General features: G+C 40.8%; 1 protein-coding gene across 5 annotated transcripts in view; it reads left to right on the forward strand.

Moving 5' to 3' along the window:
• fam13a (family with sequence similarity 13 member A) overlaps positions 1–21,733 on the forward strand; it is a 62,283-nt gene extending 40,550 nt beyond the window's left edge. For 2 of the 5 annotated variants that reach the window (XM_038713170.1, XM_038713171.1), the window contains exons 11-26: positions 84–278; positions 1,420–1,624; positions 4,338–4,396; positions 4,796–4,838; positions 10,138–10,297; positions 12,520–12,585; positions 14,559–14,775; positions 14,859–15,000; positions 15,212–15,293; positions 15,528–15,733; positions 15,992–16,075; positions 16,724–16,819; positions 17,840–17,923; positions 19,243–19,439; positions 20,213–20,314; positions 20,432–21,733. In XM_038713170.1, the coding sequence (XP_038569098.1) occupies positions 84–278; positions 1,420–1,624; positions 4,338–4,396; positions 4,796–4,838; positions 10,138–10,297; positions 12,520–12,585; positions 14,559–14,775; positions 14,859–15,000; positions 15,212–15,293; positions 15,528–15,733; positions 15,992–16,075; positions 16,724–16,819; positions 17,840–17,923; positions 19,243–19,439; positions 20,213–20,314; positions 20,432–20,561 (2,068 nt within the window). In that variant the 3' untranslated portion in view covers positions 20,562–21,733. The remainder of the gene's footprint in view (positions 1–83; positions 279–1,419; positions 1,625–4,337; positions 4,397–4,795; positions 4,839–10,137; positions 10,298–12,519; positions 12,586–14,558; positions 14,776–14,858; positions 15,001–15,211; positions 15,294–15,527; positions 15,734–15,991; positions 16,076–16,723; positions 16,820–17,839; positions 17,924–19,242; positions 19,440–20,212; positions 20,315–20,431) is intronic. The other 3 variants (XM_038713173.1, XM_038713172.1, XM_038713174.1) reach the window with 3 other exon arrangements.
• The last annotated feature ends 272 nt before the right edge of the window (positions 21,734–22,005 follow it).

A 22,005-nucleotide genomic window follows, 5' to 3' on the forward strand; every position in this document is an offset into this window, starting at 1 on the left:
CTGTTATTGGGCCATAAAGTAGCAAATTTCTTAACCAACGTCTCTAGTTTTTTTGTTTGTTTGTTTGTTTTTTTGTCATTAAGTTTTCTGGACCGGACGATACGTTCAGCAGTGGAGCAGCACCTGTTCGATGTAAACCCTTTAGGGGATCAAAGTTCAGAGGACTGTGAGTTGACTCCACGTCCACCATCTCCAAGAGTGAAGGCAACTGCCCGACAGAGACGTCGACACCAGAGAGAGCAACAGGAGGAGGGGCTGAGACACAAAGAAAGAAACAGGTACAATGTGTTTGTAGTTGATGGTATACCAGCATGAAATTTGAAATTTGTCTTTAACAGCAACACTGAGGTGCCCTACAAAAATCTTGTTGTTTTTAATTCTGTCTTTAAAGTTTTCTAATACAAGAAAGTGCTAATAAATCACAATGATTTTACTTTTCTTCTGAAATATATTTATTGGAAACATTTTTATTGAAAGATAAAGCAACAATATTTTCATTTGCATATTTTGTTTACTCATCCACTTAAAACAACAGAACCATTCAACCCACCTACTCTCCCATCACCTGCTCAACCATTACATTACCACAGAAGTGGACTGACTTCCACATCACAAGATAATTAAATTCATTATTCAAAACAAAAAAATAAAACATACTATAAAATACATATGTACAGACCCAAGTAAGTTAAATAAAAATGCAGTAACGCAATAGTTTAATATTGCTTGCTTGTGACTGAGTACTCCGCTCAGTAGAATTGTTGACAACAAAAATAGGCTAGTTAATTTACCAATTATTGCCCTAGATTCGATTATTAGAGCTCAGGAAGGTAACTCATAACTGCATAAGCAATTACAGAATACTATCTCTTGTAGAAATTATCCGTGGAAACTCTTGAGATCTTCACATTTTGCACAGTACTGGTAAAGCACAATGAAAGGGCATTCATTACTAAAAGCCTGATCACAATGTCTCACTGCAATGCTACTACTTCCAGTTCGTGTAATGGTAACGGTAAACAGTCGTAAGGGTACATTCCGTGTGATAAGCTCGTCCACTGAGACAAGTACACTCATAACAACTGCAGAGTCAACTGCAGTAAGAAGCTAATCCTTGTTGATGGAGATCTGGTAGAGTCTGAGAGATCAGTGACACCTGGATTAGAGGAGTGCATTAGTCCAAAGACAGCAGAAAATGTCAATAAGAGCGTGGACAGTAAATAGAATTAGCACTGAAGCTAAACAGCAAATTAGCCGAGATATAAGTAAACGAAGTTTGGATGACCTTGGCATTTAGTTTCCAGAGGCATTTCGCCCAATGTCAAGCTGATAAAGGCAGACCAAAGTGAGTAACAGAGAGAGTGAGATGAAAGGCAGATGTCTCATTTCCTCACCTCTTTCTTTTCCGTCTGAGAACAGAGCTGCGTCCATCAGAGCAGACACCAACAAGGAGAACATCCCGTCGAGCGGTGGAAGCAGTTCAGGCAGCGTGGGGGAGGACACGGGAAGCGGCATGGACTCACAGGGAGGCCAGGGTGGTCACACAGAGCGAACCCCCAACCCCAGGAAGTCGAAACACAGCCCGACACTGATGCAGCTCACTGACAACCAGGATGCCCACGCAGTGAGTCATCATACCTTTTCTCCTCATCTTTTTATTTGTGTGATGTGTCACCATCTTAGCAGTGTGTCTCCTACTCTTCTCTGGTATTGTGTGTTTTATTGACTGCTTTCTTCCTCTGTTGTTTTAGTTTATCTTTTCTCCCACTATAACAGGTCAGTCTTAGGTGTAGGTCGGTGGAAAACCTTAAGAAAGCAGGTTTATTTCAGTTGTTTTTAGCAATATCTAGGTTACTTCAAATAGTAGTGAATTCGCAAACAGCATCACCACAGATCTTCTCCTCTAATTCACCTGATAGGCTGTTAAAGTGTTCAGCTCAACCCCCTTGTCATCCTTATTTCTGACTTGTTGCACATAATTGTCAATTGCAGTTAACAAGAATCACTAAATGCAGACATTGGCGAGTTGGATGACAGGAAGCAGTGCAGCTGCCTAATGGTTCCCTGCCAGCGGTTTGTAATATGCAGCATGCCACACTAATTGTTAACCACTTTCTCCAGAAGCAGTGCAAATGTAAGGGCCACTTATGAGTGCACACTTAGCTGTAGCTTTTATCCACTGAAGAAGATGAAGCACGAGAAACCAACTTGTTATTTCAACTCTCTGTACTTCTGTAATGTAAAACGTTACTATGTAATATAATTATATAATAATAAAATATACTAATAAATAATTTATTTTTTTCAATACAATATATTATTTTCTGAAGCCTTAGCGGTTTTATTCTCTGTAGCTTCCATACTAACGTAGCTTCTACTAGGTGTGGGTGATCCTATAATATGTACCATGAGGAATTTGTCGAGGTGGAGATTTTGCTTTACTATTTCTACAAAGTATCTTATTGATGTATGGGTTGTATTAGATCATTTTAGGCAATATTACAAATCATTGAGTGGAATTGTTTACAGAAATGCTGAATTTACACAATATTTTCATCAGTTTGTTGATCTGGGAAATTGTGTTGGACATTTTTTCAAACAACAATTAATTGATTTATTGCAGCATTAATAATAATCCTTAGTTGTAGCCCTAATACATACTCAAACCAATCTCCCGCTATATCTCAGTATCCAGGTTAAGTGTACAAGTACGACCAGCTATCTCTCACTGAGTCATACATAACAGTTGTGTAGCACAGTGAGAGCTCTATAAGAGGTGGTGTGAAAGTAGTCAGAGTCACGACGAGGACTTGGTGTGACCCATGTAGCTGTAGTAACATGATCCAGTCGCTACAGACTCGTCTTACGCTACAGGAACATGAATGCAAGTCAGATTATTATTCACACTTGGCTCATATATGACGTGTGCTGATGTAAAGTTCAGCTGCATGTCTTACTGTCCCACCGGCCGACTGATGAAAATAGATTTGTGTAGTTTACACTCTCACACTTGAGGAACAGGATCCTAGATTGCTCTCCATGCCAACCCCTTATGTAACAGTACAGATTACACATGATGACACACGTATGATATATATATATATATATATATATAATAGTAGCTAGCATAATCGTGATTGGTGTTATGCTGAGTGGCTGACAGCAGAGACTTGATGTTAGCGAGTGTCTGTGTCTCTGTGTCTCAGCTGTATCTGTGAATGTGAGCTCGTGATGTGAAGATCCACTGAGGGTAATTAGTGGCTCTGAAAGCCTCTTGGGTTTTATTCCTGGTGCTGCTCATTGTATAACAACACGGCGTGAGACAATACACAGTATTTTTCGATCAGTTTCAGCTGTCAAATCACTTTTTTGTGGCAGCATGGCTTTGTGGATGTCAGTGTCGATCGGTCGGTGCACTACTGCAATATCTCAGCAACTACATGATTGGGTGACATGAAGTTTTGTACTGACATTTATAGTTCCCAGATGATGAATCCTTCAGCGATCCTCTGACTTTTCCTTTAACGCCACTATGATGTTCAGGTTTGAGCTTTTGAATGAGTTGTCTCAAAGGCTATCGGGTGGATTGTGGTGAGATTTTGGCACAGACATTAATGTTCCCCACAGGGCGAATTGTAATCATTCTGGTGATCTTCTAACTAGCACCATCATCATCACCATTTCTTTTTCAAATAGTTTGCTTTATACCGGCAAAACTAATGATATTCCCATTGGCCTTGGTTGTACTTTGTGTTTAGTGCAAATTAGCAAAATGTTAGCATGCTAACATGCTAAACTAAGATGGTAAACATGGTGAACATGATACCTGACTCCTATTTTTGTTGTTTTCTGTTTCTGTACGTATTTATTTATATGTCTTGTGTGCTTGTATTTCAGTAACTGCTGCAAGAGACAGTGAAGTGAAAATTTTATTTCAAGGATTTCAATCTTTATGGTTCAGCATCCAAGAAGGTTCATAAAAGCAATCATGGTTCCATATTTCATATAATATATGAGCAACAACTGAAAGTGATCTTATCAAGCTGGTAAACTGATATGTAAAGTATTTTAAGCATCTGTTTTAGTGCTCTACAAATAAAGATTATTGTCAATTGCAACACACTGTCAACAGCTATGGTACATTTATGAAGAGCTTCAGGACCCTCCAATAACATTCCCATTAAAGTTTTGAAGATGATAATCCCAAAAAGTTCATAAAAACAATCATTGGATATGCTAATGCAGCATAGCTTGTCCCATTTTGATAAAAAAAAACAATGGTCATAAAATTGGCTGTGTAGATAACTAATGTTGGAAATGTATTCATCTGTTTCCAGTTCAAAGAATGGGTTGGTGAGGGACCTGAAGCAAACCACATGGAGACATTTCATAACGGGTAAGCTTTTGAATTCTTAACTTAAGCCCTTTGAGGATTTTGTTTAAAATGTCATTACACGTATGGAATAGCTTTTCTCTCCACATTTACCTTTTTTCATAAACACATAAGCTGTAGCACCCGTTTCCTGAACGTTTGTTTTGCATTGATAAGCTCCACTAGCAGCTTTGTCTGTTATCTTAAGGTATCTGTTTGGCATACTGTGATGTTTATAGCATACACTGATAAAGACAGGCATCAAAGATATATGTATGTGTATGAATAAACTGTGTGAGGTTTCCTGATGTTTATGACAGGAAGTTTAACTGGAAGATCTACTTCCTTGGGTTGATTCAGCTTAAGCTGGTGTGATCAGTCAAAGCTTCTTTTCTAAAGTGGTTTCTCTGTCTGATTTTTCAGGAATGAAATTTCAAGAAAAGATGGCCTTCCTCCCCCTCCACAGGTAGGTTCAGGTTCACACTTCCTTCCTTATGAGTGTCTCTGTGTCTGTTAGGGTGCGCTTTCTGTCTCAGCGCTCCTCCTTCCTCTTATTACACAGTGAACCTGCTCTGCCATGCAAGTGCCACCGGAAAAAAAGTAATCTCAGATTTTAGGGAGATGGATGTGGAATAAAGGCAAAGGCTGGGTATTGAATCGCATTACTTTTTTGGTACCGAAATGTGTCAGCAGCAGCAGCAAGCAACTGCAAGGTTCCGAAAGCATCAAATGCTCGCTCAGATTAGTACTTTTCTTTAGAACAGTTCCTGATTTAAATGATAATTTTAGACTGTGCTATTTGGGCAAATATCTTGTATAGCTACTTTTATATATACTTAAATGAGTATACTTGTATCCAAGTATAACATGTTTATATATATCAAAACATTTAAAATAAATAATATATTATAATATAAATAAAATAAGCTAAAATGAAAGAAAACAGAATGATAAAAAATGCAGTGCAGTGAGAGATATGAATAAATAGCCTCAGATTTGACTAAATAAAAAGCAATGGAAAACAAAGGGTAGGCACTTGCTCTAACCACTGATGTTTGTTTTGACCAGTGTGTTATTAACCTTCACAACAATATGTTGCTCTCTTACTTATCAGTGTGTTGTGACACTACCACAGCTGATTTGCTGAACAGAAATTCACCAGCAGTTCCACAGAAACATAAAATTTCACTTTTGACAAAGGGAGATTTTAGAGTTCGTGCGAAAAGGGATTTTCCCACCGTTATTCTCAGTCAGCTGTTCAAACATTGTGGAAAGACTGTACTGTGTGATATCCTGATGTGAGCAGAAGGAAAACGTCACCTTCTCCATCTGCTTGTCTCAAGTTTTGATCTGGACCAGCACCGCTGAATAGAATCATGCAACACTGCCCCAGTATATCTTTTTCTAAGCAGCCCAGATGGATTTTAGTAGCAGCTCAGGCTGCAGCCCTGCCAACAGCACCACTGTGCTACTGAGCAGCCATCTGGAGCCGGCATGCCATGGCTGTGAGAGGAGGCTGGTCGCTAATGTCCGGGTTACACCACAGACATGATTGTTACCATCAGGCTATCTATTAATTAATAAACTGATCCAGCCTGCATGGTGAACTCATCACCTGCAGGTGATTTTTCAAATACATACACTATATGTGACTATACAGTATTTTGGTGAAGAAGTTATGAAGCCCCGTTTTTTAAGCAATGAGTAGATAAAAAGAAAATATTTTTTTATAATTATTTAAGTAATTTCATTTCAAACACAAAACATTTGTTGTTTGAATCTTCTCATATGTGAGAATTTTCTGGTCTTTTCTCTTTTATTTGATTGCAAATTGGATTTTGGACTCTAAAATATATATATTATATAACCTCTGATCAGTTACTTTGAAATATAATCAACTTGTATGATGAATTTTGAGTGGTTAAAAGGGATTTCATAACAAACACTGTTTCACAACTGTTTTTAATTCTTAAGCACACAAACCCTTAATCTTAGTGTGCTGGTGTATCGCGTGTCTCAATTTATCTGTGTGTGTCTTGTTGTAGCTTTAGTCCATGTAAACCGATAGCTCACATGACTCAGTCCGTTAGAACATCTTGTACCTACAATATAAAAAACTGATAGTGGGAAGAGAGAGCTGCAGTGTTTTTAACCAGTTCTTTTATGCAGGTCTGGTTAGCTGCAATGCTGACACGTCAATTATATGCCAACATAATTGTTATAGTAGGATTTTTATCATTTACTTGATGATGTAGTTTTTCTGTGGTCCAAAAGGACACCACAGAAAGTTGTGCGTATGTATACTGTGTGTGTGGGCTTGTGTGTGTGTGTGTGTCATGTGTTTTGAAATAGGCGCATCTGGACTCACCGCACCAATGAACACTCCAACTAGTGGGTGATGAAACTGTGAGTTGGGTGGTGTTTAGTTGTGGATTGTCTGTTTTCAACATAGAGTCCGGATCAGGAACTTTCTCATATTAGAGCTAAACTGTACATTAAAATATGTTTCTGAAAACATTTGAGGCGAGAAATAGGCAATGGAGTAACAGAATCTTGATTCATATTTGATCAGCACTGAGAGCGAGTCATGTTTATGCAAATTCAGATACAGTCAGTCAACTTGCTTGGGCATATCCATCATGCACCGCGCAGCTGGATCTCCTGCGAATAAGATCCACTGATTTGATATCCGGCAACAGATCCAGTGTGTCTCCATCTTAATTCCTCCCCATTTTGCAGGAGGAACAGCTGACAGATCAGATGAGAACAATAATATCAATACAATTTGCAATATTTTTCAGTATCATGTGCATTATTACTTTTTATAACTTTTCAATATCATTGCCAAGACTATTTTATTTTATTGTACTTGTTTCACTACATTTATCTTAATTGTGTTGTTATTCTATTAGGCACTAGTGTTAGCATTTATTCATTTAGCATAATTTTGAGCAATTGCTTGCACAAGAATTTCCTTCGGGATTAATAAAGTTCTATCTTATCTTACATAAATAGTGTCAGAGAGAAAAAAACAAGCTATCAGACATGAAACTCATGGCTTACACATTTGCGTGTGTGTGTGTGTGTGTGTGTGTGTGTGTGTGTGTGTGAGACATCTTAGCAAAATGCCCCTTAAATCCCACTATGTGTTTGTTTGTACACTGTGTGTGTAAGTCCCCCAAACACAGCTTTATCATTGTCTAATTCCCCCCCCCCGCTTACACACTCACACGAGGGCTCTGTCTATCTCGCCCCTCCTTTGCACCAGCTGGACCTCTTATGATGATGTAATCGTGGCTCCAGTGTGTTTGAGTGAACACAGTGGCTGTTGCCTGGAACATTGTGTGTGTGTGCGTGCATGCTTGCGTGCGTGCGTGCACGTGCATTTGAATTTTATTTGAACACAGCAGGACCCTAATGAGCTGTACAGTAACATCTGTGCTCCTGTTAATCCACGGCTACTCCTCAGAGCATCTTGAAGTGGGTTTACTTTGTACTCTCTACACTGATGCCAGTGATTTTGCCCTGTTGTCAGTAGGGCTGTAGTCAACCAAAGAAAATCTTAGATGACTGAAATTCTGCGTGCTCTTAAAACAAGCTGCATTAGTCATGCAAAACATTCTAACCTACAAAATGAACAGTAAGACAACATAAAATTTAGCAAAACGTACAACGTTCAAGTTCAAAGTCGGTTAACGGCGGTGCTAGCAACAATCCTTCAATGACCTTGAACTGTTACCAGCTGTCGTTAAGAAAGCAGTCCATAGTAAAATCCACACACCACCAAAATAAACTCTATCCACTCGGCTCTTCTGTTCTCTGAAGCTAGGGGCTGATGTAGCGATTTGTGCTGGTTCTTTGACATTGTGTCAGTTAGTTTGGAGCCCAGTAAATGTTCAGTAAGTAAGGCCTTCTTAAGGTTGGGCGAGTTCAAAGTTGTAAAAACGGGGTGTCTTTTTTCCTGTCTAGAAGAGTTTGAACATGTTTGTTCATACACAGTTTTATATATAATTAATGTTATTTCCAACACAATTAGCCTAAATAAAATAAATCAGGTCTGCATATGTCCCTCCTGCTTTTCCTACTGCGACAAGTCAAAATGTCTGCTGTGAAAAAAGTGACAATTGTGAATTAGTGAACAGTGAAGTATTACAGAAACTAACCATTACTTCCTTCTTATGTATACAGTAGTTATTACTTCTGTTTCTCCTGAAGTACAGCAAAGCATGATACTATTAAACTGACCAACAGCTACCGAGTGTTTACACTATTAGTTCTTGAATGACACCAAACACAGACAGATTTCCAGAAACCACACTAGACTTTTGTTAGTTCCTGATTTTTTTCCTTATGAGTACTCTTATAATTACTCTGAAATTTGTGTACCTTTTTTTGTTGTTGTTGTTTTACTGTTTGTTTGTCTGATTGTTTATTTTTTTGTGGGCACACTAAGTCTAGAAGCTGATACAACTGAGTAAGCCATTGCTCCTAATGATATTTAGAGGAATATGTGTGTGTGATGGGGATCTGTTGAGCGAGCTGGTGCAGTATGTACTTATTCTTGGAGGCACTGGGGGGGGTTCTGGACTTGAAAACAGCGACGGTAAGTGCTACTTGGGGAAGTTTCTGATACTGGTCAAGCACGTTCCCCGGGCACTAATACCACTTAGTTTCATACGTGATTCACGTCACATCAAAGTTATTTCACGTGTAACTGCTGACGAGTCTTGATAACTCAGTTTTTGCTCCCTCACACGAGCACACACCTGATACTAATTATGCTGTTACACCGTAATCACATGAACCTGCCGCCAACAACAACTTAGTATCATTACCAACAAGGGCTGTTGTAACCAGATTCAAGTGCACCCCTTCCTGTAAGCTTTCTGTGGCATTTATGAGGTCTAGTAGCAGTTTTGTCTTGATCTGGTTTTCCTAAAAATAGCTTGGTCCTACGCCCAGACAGAGGAAATGGGACCCCATGAGCTTAGTGTTAAGTGAGCCATGGACACGTTCTAAATACATGACCAGCTGAGTATGTTGTCTCCCCAAATTATTTGCATCATACTAGACTTTGATAAAACAGCTTTGATTGTGGATAAGTAAAGTGGAGTTGGAGAGAGTTTGAGACTGAAGGAGAGGGAGGAGAAGCTGATGAATGATGGCTAAACAATGGGAGGAAATACTGTAGAAGAACTTATGAGGTGCTGGAAGAGAAGGCTCACATGTAATATCTCTGTTCTGAGCCGAATGTTTGCCTGCTGACGGAGACAGATAGGAAGAGGGAAAAAAATCTCACAGTCAGCCTACGTGTGCTGGCTCACAATCTGCTTGCTTTTTCTTGTCCTCGCCTCGCTCCCCTCCTCCCTCTCTCCACCCTCCACCCCTCCCTTCTGCTCTTGCTGCTGTGAAACAAACAAGTCCTGAGCAGGGTAAGGGCGGGGAATATATGCATGTCAGGCAAGAGAGAAAGCAAGGAGGACAACTGTCGAAAGAAAACAAGGGAGGGCGGGTGCGAGGGAGGGGTGAGGGATTTCAGTGAGTGAAAGACAAGGCGGAGCCAATCCACTCCTGTTCTCTCACACACAGCCAAAGACAGATGGGCGGGTGTTTTGGCTGCTGAGGCAGCCAATCGCGAGCAGGGAGCAACCCCCTCTGTTAGGGCAGGGCCAGTCTGAGGGAGTGTGTGGCTCAACTTAAAGAGTGTGTTCACAGGCTGGTCAACGTCGTTGAGCGCTCTTTTCTTTTCTCTCATGGTTGTGCAGACGTTAAGGATGAAGATCCAGGAGTCGCCCGTCACTTGTGACACGGGGAGGGTCGGCGGCGGAGACGTGCGAGGCTCAGACCCGGACTGCGAGAGGACGAGCTGCGAGGACGTGCCCCGGCTGGATCTGACAGCACTGACTGAGGACAACAACTGGGGAGGTGAGGCTTTAAGCCACCCAACTGTTTCTCTTACACGCAGTACTGTCTGGAATATACACCTTTTCACACAAACATGCCCAGGCAACCCACTCCCTGCCCGCCACCCTACTCTGCACATGGGTGTCTGGGTAGCAGCTGCACACCTTCTGCTGCCTCTTCTCTTTCTCCTCCGCCTCCTTCCTCCTCTCCTTCTGGATTTAATTGAAAATGATCCTCTTAGGTTGTCTAGCTACCTATATCTGGAGGAGAAACACTCACTGGAGATGTGCTTGTTTGCTTGGCTGACAAGATAAGGCAACACTGCAGACAGATGGCTGTTTTGTTGCTGTTGAATTAGACCACATGGGACTCCTGTATTCATCCCCCCAGAGAAAATATGAAGGTGTAGCTAAAGTTATAGCTACTCTTGTGGTTTTATTTAAAGAGCTAAATGTGGGTTTTTACCAGGGCGTATCAGGTACTTAGCAATTTCTGGCACTGAATTGTTTCTAGACTCAGCTGCTGCTTTAACTCTCAGTCAAAAACTGTTCATTAAAGGCGAGGTTGAATGGTGGTAACAGTGTACCAGTCCACCAGCTGTAGAAACTTGGAGTTTATTGATCGTGAGACTTGTGCTGTATTGAAAAAGTCTCCTTTGCTCTGTCACTCCAGGAATAGTGATGGTGATGCATGTGCAATCAATGGTAGATTTGCACAAGATAATCAAATTTCAAATGAAGTATGTCTAGTTAATTTATTGACGCTGGCTTATCAGGTGTAATTTCTAATGCAGAGTTTGCATAAACAGTCACAAACATTGCATTTTTCACATGCCTCTCCCTCCTCCTGTCAGACCTCTTTTGAGTTTGTTATTAATGTGTTTGTTTATGCAGTGTTGGTGTTTGTGTAGAAAGGAAATCATGCACAATCGACGTGCACAGAGACTGTGATTGTTTTGTTAGGACATTGCGACACAGCGGAGGTGGGTGGAGGTTTCTGTGCTGAGCTGTGAAAGCCAAGCATGTTGCAGAACTGTACAGTCGATGCATAACCAACAGGTTCATTCCTACCGTCAAACATAGTTAAAGGGTATATCGCAGCCTGTTTTGACATTTTTCCGCTGCAAACATTGGTCTTCACTCCCACCACCACCGTTTCCTGTCCAATGTGGCCGTCAAAGCTACAATGTTCCGTGCAGTAAATCTCATAACTTCTACAGCCTCGTGTTTGGAGCATTAGCAGGCTATTCCATGTTTTGTGGAGCTCTCTAGTGGCCAAATGTGATACATGAAAAACTAGGTTGTGAGAGGTTGTTGTTGTTGTTGTTGCAGTGCAGCATTAGCTGAAGACATTTTGAGTATTTAATATTGTGCATGAGACAACAAACTGTTGCTTTAGTCTCCAGAAAGGAGGGGTGTTAGTTGTTTTGGCTCTGTCCGTACATCTCCGAGGGTAGTGTCCTACATCTTCTATAGGAAATGAACAATTCCTGTGGCTGTCTTAACGCTGACAATACGAAGACATTTTGAATTAGATCACTTGCTTGTTGTGTCTTTCTTTGGCTTTTAGCCTCTTCTTAAACCTCTTTCCTGTACATTCTGTCCTGAATTCATAACTGAGTTCATGGCAGCGAGGATGCCACAGGGAGCCTGCTGATTGGCTGTGACACTGACTCTGCTCAGACATACAGTATCTCCTTGAGGTGCATGAGATGGCGAACAGATCAGGTCCTTGGAAGCATGAGTGGGAGCAGAGCTTGCCATAGCACAAACTGCAATTGTGTATTGTGGAAAGGTTTTTGGTTTTTTTTTCTGTGTAGCTGGCATCACTAAGGAGAGCCAAAGAGGGATTTACTTTCTGGCAAAATGAGCCACGCAGAATAAGCAGTTGATAAAGCTCTGTAATGGTAATAGTAAGTACTGAGGGGACGTGTGCATACTGTACGGGAGGTGTAATACTATACAAATGGGCTTGCTGCTGGATGAAGGCAGTAGGCAGTGGTTTGAGACCTTTGTTCCAGTACACTTTGTGCCAGCGCCTGTCATGGTGACCTGATATTTGCTGCTGCTCTGCCCTGCCTGCCTGGCAGTGTGTGGGGAGATGCTTGTTATGATTGCTTTCCCATATTTTCTGCAACAAGAAGGATACACAGTGGTTCTTTCTTACTTCTGTTTCATTCTTTTCATCCCTTCATCTTGTCCTTTCTTTCTCTTCCCCCCTCTTTTCTTCTTTTGTTCCTGTAGATTCCCTGTTCTTCAACGCCCCTTTCCTTGATTTCAAAAGCATTTTTCATCCAAGTTGTTATGATGGTAAGTGTAATGTTAAATCGGCGTCAGTGCTAACCCGCATTGCTGCAAATAACACGTCAGAAAGAAAGAAAGAAAGGCTGTCTGACTGACCTTTTCCACTGAATGGCAACATGCTTGAATGATCTGGAACATTGTGGCCGAGCGTCTCTCACACACGACAACCTTCAGTGAAATGGCAAACTCGCATGTTTTTTTTTTTGTTTGTTTGTTTTGTTTCATTAGTCTAGTTAATCCTGAACCATCAGCGAGCGGTTGATTTAAAGGATTAATTTCAAATGCCATGGAGCCTCACTGTCCGGCTACACCTCACTGCTGCACTCTAAGCTCGATAATAGACCTCAAAGGAAGACATTCGGCGTGATTGAGAGTTTCACCTGCTGCTGTGTTGAGCTCTAACGTGCCAGAGAGCTGCTGCTTGATAAACTGCACGTACCTAAAAGTACAAGGAGGTCCCCGGGGACCAGAGCTGGAATTTGAGCTAAGTTGCTTCTCGTACGGTCCAACTCACCCCAGCTAAGAAAAATATGCATGCGCAGTTTTAGACACGACGGCATATTTTCACGGGTGCTTTCTGACACCTTGAATGTTGACACTGACAGTTGGTTTCCTTCAGAGCTTGTTTTCACTCCCTCCATCTGTGTAACAACCTTTCCTCCTGACACCTAATGTTACAGGTCTCTCCTTTTCCATGAAATCTACATTATTCCGTTTCTATAGAGTTTTTATTTTAATAGTGTCAGTAACACTCTCTAGAACAACCTGATATTTCTATGTCTAGTCTCCCTCGCATGACAGATAGACCGGCCAGGTTTATCGCTCACCGCGCAGAGTGGAAACTGCAACACAAACTCATCACTGTACCTCTCATCAGGGGTCGCGTCCTGACATTATCCCACGAAGAGCAATGCAATATTTATAGCCCGGGGGTTGTCAGGGGTATATGTGTGGTTATTTTCCCCAGACGTAATTATTGCCAGAGTGCAGACTGTTACCAGGGGATGAACAGAGAGAGAGAGAGGGTGGGCGTGTCTTACCCACAGTTTCAGAACAACATCTGTGACTGTCAAGCCCCAGAGGAAGTTTTTTTTATTTATTTTTTATTCCCATAACGCTTTTAGAGAACGCAGCTTCTTAATTTCCAGCGCCAGAGAGGATCCAAAAACATAGTGGCAGGGAGAGAAATGATCTGATAGTGTCTTTCCCAGAACATTTTATATTGTACTTGCTCTTAGACTTCAGATAATAGCAAGAAAGAAAAATGCTGGTCTCATTTTGGATGGAGTTGGTAAAATCCCCGATTTTTGTACGTAACAAATTTCTCTTTTCTTTTTTTTTTAAGCAGAGAACAATCTAGATTAGATCTGGAACAATTAATCAGTTTGTCTATTGCCAATGCTAAACATTTCCTGGTTCCATCTTCTTAGTTGTGAGGATGTTGCTGAAAATGTATAACTTCGGGTTTTCGACTCTTGGTTGGACAAAAAAAGCAAGCAATTAGAAGACTTGGAGCTTTAAGAAACTGTTGTTTTTTTTTTTGTCTTCTTTACATTTTGTAGAGCAAACGATTGCTTAATTAATTGAGAAAATGATCTGCTGATTCAAATATGGAAAAACATCACAAGTTGCAGCCAAAATCTAAATTACAAAATGAACCTTAAGAGATTTTATAAAAGATAATGATTCTGTTTCAATAAGCAGATTTGATCCTGGATCTAGAATTTCTAAAACACCATTGAACTGTTTTATCCTGTTATTCTGGATAAAGCTACAGAGCTCTTGGGGATGATATGATGAATCTGCTGTTACTGTACTCAGGCAAGCTTTGTGTTGTCTGCTGCCCAGCATGCACCACACTGCTTAACAAGGTCCCCTGAATGTCCCTTGTTTGCACATCTTCTGCTTACCACTTGTCTTTGTTAGCAGAACAAGCAAAGTGTCAGATTTGAACACGCGCTTGTTTGTGTGTTATTCAGAACCCGTCCCGGCGTACTCGCCACTGCAGAGGGAGAGCATGGACCGCGAGGAAGCTCGACTCTCCCCCCACGCCGGGGGGCGTCTCATCCGCCAGCTGCTGGAGGAAGACAGCGACCCGATGCTGTCCCCTCGCTTCTACGCCTACGGGCAGTGCCAGCAGTACCTGGACGACACTGAAGTGCCTCCCTCACCACCAAACGCACACTCATTTGTCAGGTAAAACACATGACTTGGTTTTGCATGTCGAGTCAGATGGACGAAGCTTTCAGTGATGTTAACAACGTTATGTATCTCACCAGTCGCAGACGGAGTTCGTCTCTTGGATCATGTGACGATGAGAAGGAGGAGTTGACATCCGCCCAGCTCACAAAGAGGATCCACGTGCTGAAGAAGAAGATCCACAGGTTCGAGGAGAAGTTTGAAGAGGAGCGGAAATACAGGGTAGGTACAGCAGTAACAACCTTTTCATTTATCACTTTAAAAACACAAACTCTGACTCAACTTTTCCAAACCATAAACAAGGTTATTGACTATGTGAGAAAACTCAGAGACTCGAGGTCTGCCACTGTTTTTTGTTAGACTATTGGCCTTTTTTAATACAACAGATGAGAAGTGAGAGAGATAAGAAGTAGAGCCTTTTTTTTTCATCCAGCCATCCCATGGTGATAAAGCTGCAAACCCGGAGGTGCTGAGATGGGTAAACGAACTGTCCAAGCTGCGTAAAGAGCTAAAAGGTAAGATAAAGACATGAACAGCCCTCCTAAACACAACTGAAACTAAAACTAACAAAGCTCATAGAGATATGTATGTGTAATAAATATATATATGTGTGTGTGTGTGTGTGTGTGTGTGTATGTATGTATGTGTGTGTGTGTATATATGTATATGTGTGTGTGTGTGTGTGTATATGTGTGTGTGTGTGTGTGTGTATATATATATATAATTTATTTATTTTTTTTACTCTTCAGAACACAAGTTGATGAAGTCTGAAGAGGATTTGCCGCCAATGACTCGCCAGCGCAGCAACACGCTGCCCAAAAGCTTCGGCTCTCAGCTGGAGAAAAAACCCCAGCAGGAGAAAGTGCCCAAGCCTCCGGTGGAAAGCACCCTGGAGACGATTTTGAAGAAGCTGCAGGAGAAGAGGGAGGAGGTGAGCCGCTCTGAGGACATCAAGGTAAGACTGTGACCACATTACACACTCACGAGGATGAATAAATAAACAGACACAGCAAATGGATGTTTCATGTAAGATAAACTGCATCAATTTTAAAGCTGACAGCAAGACTTGAATTTATTAAGGTGCTGCTGTGTGTGTGTGTGTGTGTGTGTGTGTGTGTTTAAATCAAACATGCAGATTAAAAGTGTTGCAACACAGAATTTACTCTGGTCATTTCTGAAATGTTATCTCTTACTTCCTGTCTCCCCCACGCAGGATATGACAAGAGAGCAGATCGGAGCGGAGAAAGTCGCCCTGCAGAAAGCTCTACTCCACTACGAGAGCATACACGGTCGACCGGTGAGTCGTAATCCACCTCCACTCCTTTAAATAAACAGAGCGACACGGACAGCCTCCATGCTGTATGTCTGCTCTCCAGCCAGCCATGTTGGCCCAAACAGAGAACATCTTTGTTTACCACTTCACTGTGACCCAGATTGCAAGTCAAGGGTGAATAAGGTCTCAAGCTAGAGTGTCTGCATCTGGTTAGCTTTCACAGAGTGTGTCTGCTAGCAAAAATAAAAAGAATGGATGTTTTTTTGTTTTTTTTATACGCTTATCTTTATCTAGTTATGTGTCCATTCATGCATTCAAGGGTCAACTTGGCTGAAAGACAGATCTGTAAAGGAACTGACACACACTTTGTTTGATGTCAAATCAAATTGCAATGATTGTGCCATCTAGCCCCTGCTAGCATTGTCGTATATCAGGAAGTGCAGCTGACCTTTCTGTCACCTCCATCCGTCCTCTCGCTGTGTGCCTCAGTGGTTTTATGGTTAATGCCCGCCTCGATCTGAAGAGTTGCTGCAAGCCAGTATGGGTTAGCTGTCATTTAGTGTTATGCTACCATTGTAGCTAGTTGGTCTGCAGGGAGATAAGAGGAGGACAGAAGGAAGCTAAAACTGTGCTAACAAGGTGCATTTGCTTCCCTCCTTTTTGCTACTTCAGGTCACTAAGAGCGAGAGGCAGATCATGAAACCCCTGTACGACAGATATCGCCTGGTGAAGCAGATCCTGTGCAGAGCTTCCACCATCCCCGTCATTGTAAGTACCACACCTTGACCTCCCATCTTCTGCTTTTGTTTTCCTCCGCAGCTGCCCAGTTGTCCGGCAGCTCTTTGACAAGAGAGCGGCAAAGCTCACCACACTGTCAAAACATCTGCAGACTCTTAATCCCAGCTCATGTTGGCTTTAGTGCCTGCTGCGGGAACCGGTGGCAGCCGTGCCACAGACGTGTTATCCACCTTATCCAAGTCCAGCTTTAGCAGCTCGGTAAAGGAGCTCATAGGGGGTAGATTGAGTTCACAGTAAGTGGCCATGAACAGCTGAGTGCAGGAGAGAGTCAAAAACTGTAGAAATCGTCAGCTTTACTAAGATATGAGAACTTGTTTGCTCTGAATTGCTACTTTGTTGAGTTAATAGTTGCATAAAATAATTCAGCTTATAGGCCAGTTTACAAGATTCTGTTCTTCCATTATCTGTGTACTCAACTATTCAATAAGCATTTATATTATGTAAGATATGATCTGCATTATGGGCCCATATTATATATCTGTTATATAATGCTTAGCTGTAATCCAATGCAAATGAGGACCACTGCCATAGATTATTCTGTACAATAGAAATCAGCATTTTTATTATCCTGGATGTCAAGTAAAGTGATGCTGGTGTAGACCGCGAATTAAAACTCTTTTTCAACACATTCCTGTTGCAAGATAAGCAGCTGTTGTGGTGTTTGGATCTTAAAATGCTTTACACAGATAGAATCATGAGGCTTCAAGTGGTTGCCAAATAAGTCAACTAACTCTATTCTTGGCCCATATTCAGGGCGCCGTTTGTGAAGACTAATTAGAATTGAGATAGGTTTTCAAAATCATAGTTATTTGGACCTGATGTGGAAAATAAGGTGGTTTTAAGAAGCGAGAGAAAAGAAGGGAAAAGTCTGCTGAGCTTCTACTCTGATAAAAGCAGAATCTTATGGAAACTGGAAGGCTTTGTGGCGTTTTTCCTCGTAGCCTTGCTGTCTCAGCGTGGTTAACGCCTCCTTCTTAACCGTCACCACAGGGCTCTCCCTCCAGCAAGCGCAGAGGTCCCCTCCTTCAGCCTATTATCGAGGGCGAAACCGCACTCTTCTTCGATGATATCAAGGTGAAGAGCTGCTGCCGCTTGAATAATCAGTCACCAGCTCCCCCCGCCCTGCCCCACCCTCCCCCTTATTTAACTACCATTTACCCCTCTAATTAACCTGATTGCTGCCTATTGATTGGGTAGTTGCCTGTTTCCTGCCAACAGCACCTGTAGAGACGATGAATCAGTAGCTGCCTGGATCTGATGTTTGAGTCCCTCAGCGATTTTTTTTTTTATCCAAATGTGTGAGCAGTACATGACATGTTTTAAAGGAAAATTCGGGTTTATTGCAACTTGGGATCTTATTTTTATAGTTTTGACTATAATTTCTAACGGTAATATTATCATTGTACTTACTAAGTTAAATTCTGAGATTTTAGTAATGCATAAAGTAATGCATTGGTTAAAAAAAAAAAAGTGAGCATGAGCACTAAGAATTTAATTGGAAGTGAAAACTAAATTTTACCTAAACTTTCATACCTGTTTACTGTTCTGTACTGAGGGTAAATCAACCAAATATTATCAACCAAATAAAGCAGAGAACACTGATTCCCAAACAAAGAGTACTTGTACCCCAGTGGGTGCTTCTGCAGTTGCCAGTGGATACATGGAAATATTAACATTATTATTTAATTAAAGGAAAATAAACATCCAAATAGGATTAGAAAGTGTTTATTAGTATATTTATTGTCACAATATCCAGTAGGCTTCCAGCTAAACTAATTTTATAGCTAAAAGTAATGGATTTTTGGTTGAAATGTTCAGTTTCTGCTACTCTCAAGTGATGAATACAAACAGATGAATAAAAACTAAAACCCACGTAAACATTGACAATTCAACTGCATGACAAAAACATGGTAACAATGTCCTCTTTCAAATGACTATTTATGTTGAATAGGTTTAAAAGGAGTTCACATGAAAGAGTTTGGAAACTACTAGTCAAGATATTCCAGATAAATGTTTGAGCTTGTTTAAAAATCAATCAATCTGATCACCTGACTGTGAATGTCATCATGTTCACTGACCTTTAAAGCTACAACATTAAGACTCAAGTTGAATAAACATCAGAACTACATCATTTTGCTGCTATTTAATGTAGAGTGTTTGTAGTTCAGGATTAAAGTTGGTTCTCAGTGGACTGTGTGTCTTGTAGTCAACTGCCTTCATTAACTCCATCTGTTCATACTAATGAGTGTTGACTTGAATTAGAAATGGGGACCATGGACGTGCATTTTGTTGCTGTACTGTGATGATTTATAGCCATTGACAACTAACGCTGCACGATTCTCACTCCCTGCAGTGTTTAATGCCCCGAGTTGACCTCTAATCTGTTTCTGCAGGAGGAAGAGGACGGCTCAGAGGACGACGGAGACTCAAAGACCCAGTTCACCGTGACCGCCCGGCCCGACCTAAGCGTGCTCGGCTTGCTGGACCACATGGACGAGGAAGCGGACGGTTTCATTTCACCCGTGGACGACCTCTCGCCGTCAAAGAACATGACGGACATGAGGCTGTCCAACCTGCACTCCGCCACCACGTAAGTCACTGAAAAGACTGTTTTCACTTCACAGTGGTGGAAAGGAACGAAGTACATTTATAAAAGTAGAATTTTTTTTATGCTGCTTTATACTACATTTCAGAAAGAAATATAGTACTTTTTATTACAGCTGGAGTTACTGGTAACTTTTCAGATTGTGATGCTTTTCTCCGAAGCGACTTACAATTGCTATATTTATCAGAGGTGACACACCTCCGGAGCAACTAGGGTTTCAGTATCTTGCTCAGGGACACATTGGTGTCTTACATTGGTTTCGAACCCGGGTCTCTCACGCCAAAGGCACATGTCTTATCCACTGCAACATCACCAATGGTTGCCAAGCTTTTTGACTTTGACCACATTAAGAGAAATCACGGCCAAGTTTGAGCCCCTTGTTATGTTTCAGAGTTGTTCCCTTTAAACTTCTCAGAAAGGTCAAATTACTGAATATTTCACAAAAAAGCAAAGATTAGAGAAAAATCCAAAGTATATAATATAGTAAAGTAGTTAAAAGCAGTTCCACCATGAGTAGCTGCAAGAGTAAAACTTAAACATTGAGGTAGCAGTCTAATCTAACAATCTAATTTTGTCTTAAAAAATAATATATCACAGCAAGTACTTTTACTTTTGATACTTTAAGTATATTTGGCAAAAAATACTTGTGTCCCTTTAAAATTAAAACAGTATGTCTCCCACCACTGCAAAATAAACCTTTAACACTTGTAAATATTCCAGTGTGCAATAGTTAAATATTTCCACTGTTTCACTTACAGGCAGGAACTTGTGGAGCAACTCCAAGAGGCTCGAGAGGAGAAGAAGATTCTCCGCAAAAACCTGAAAGAGTTCGAGGACCAGTTCTTCAGACAAAATGGAAGGTAAAAGAGAAGGTTACATAAGAGAGAGGGCATACTGAACAGACGTTCACATAATGGGTTTTCCACTGCCGCCGAATCTCCATCCGTTTCTTAATGTTTGTTGTCTTGTTTCCATAGAAATGTGCAGAAGGAGGACCGCTCCCCGCTGGCAGTGGAGTACAACGAATACAAGCACGTTAAAGCCAAACTGCGGCTGCTGGAAGTCCTCATCAGCAAAAGAGACTCGACTAATCTAAGAGACAAATAAAAGACTCTAAAAGGACTGATGCTTAAGTCTCCAGAAACACATCTCACCCTGCTGGAAAAAAAACATCTGATTTCGCTTCTGGGCGCCATCTGTGCCTCTCATGTTTCTGGCTGGGGCCTGTTAATCTGTTCTGTCGGGCGCAGTGGGGGTTTTTTTGGAGCACACAGAGAGCCGCCGACCCACACCTAATTGAAAGCGACACAGAGTGACCTGAGGAGTTTGTTTCTAACCAAACCTCACCTTCAGGATGTTTTTTTTCCCCTCGAGACTAAGCAAACACGCACACAAATAACCTGAATCACACTTTTATTGCTAATAATTTATTTCTATCCTTGTGAATGTTTATATCGGAAAAGTTATTTTTCTCGCGCTTTCACTGTAGAAGTCTTAAAAATAAAACTTGTAAGTAAAATAATAGATATCAAATTATTGCTATTTTTAAAGAAGGATTTTGCGATCAAGATTTCCGTGTATTTTTGTAAGGGAGACGTTACTATTTGTATAACTCCAATCAGCTTGACAGTATTCACTAAAAAATTTGCTTTCTCTATTTCATTTCTGACCGTCTTATGTCTGAAATAATCTAGAAGTTAAATTGAGTATTTGCTTACTAAAACAAGTAGTTTCTAATTTTAATACAACCCAAAGACAGTGACTCAGAGTGCAACCTGCGAACCAAAATATCTCATCAATAAAACAGCTTATTTTTGTGATCACTGGTACCTTCTCAAGCATCTGACTCTATATTTTATGCATTGATGTACTTCTTTCCCCACTTACTTCATGTCAAATAAGCTATTTCTTGGAATCACTGGTATGTTTTTGCTCACACTGATAAACATTGACAAGGACGTATGTGAGGCGACTCTGGAGGACAAAAATGGGCACTAAAAGCTGCAGTTTTCCCAGAGTCCTGTGTCTCCTTCTGGTTCTATCCAGAGCTCGTTTCTGTTCTTTTGTAAATATTGATCATCACTGTGTATGTTTACATTTCTGTGAGCGAGTACATTTTTCCTTTCTTTCTCCAAAATGGATGATTATCAGTGTGAATTTGGTTTTTACTGAATATAAACACTGCCACGGCTTAATGAATTTTTGAGTGTGTACATTTTAGTACATAAATTGTATTTGTATTTTGTAAATAATATTAATGAAATCATATTTTTACTGAAGTTCTTGGGCTGCGTGGAATTTCTTTGTGTGACTGGATGGAAATGTTTGAGGTGAAGAAAATTAATCTGCATCATCAGAACATAACAGTTTTAGGGCTGCAAATAATTATTTTCATTATTCAGAATCATCTTTATTGCCAGGTATGTGTACACATACAAATGTTGATTAATGTGCTATTTTCTTCTTTTAATGTTATGTACACTAAAATTAATTTGCAGCAAGTGTTCAGATGTCATGAAAACACAAGGTCCACATAGCTGTTCTGCAGCTA

The sequence above is a fragment of the Micropterus salmoides genome, unplaced genomic scaffold (assembly GCF_014851395.1).
Source record: "Micropterus salmoides isolate LMB-PRFRI ecotype aquatic unplaced genomic scaffold, ASM1485139v1 Ms_hic_scaffold_12, whole genome shotgun sequence".
Taxonomy (NCBI): Eukaryota; Metazoa; Chordata; class Actinopteri; order Centrarchiformes; family Centrarchidae; genus Micropterus; species Micropterus salmoides.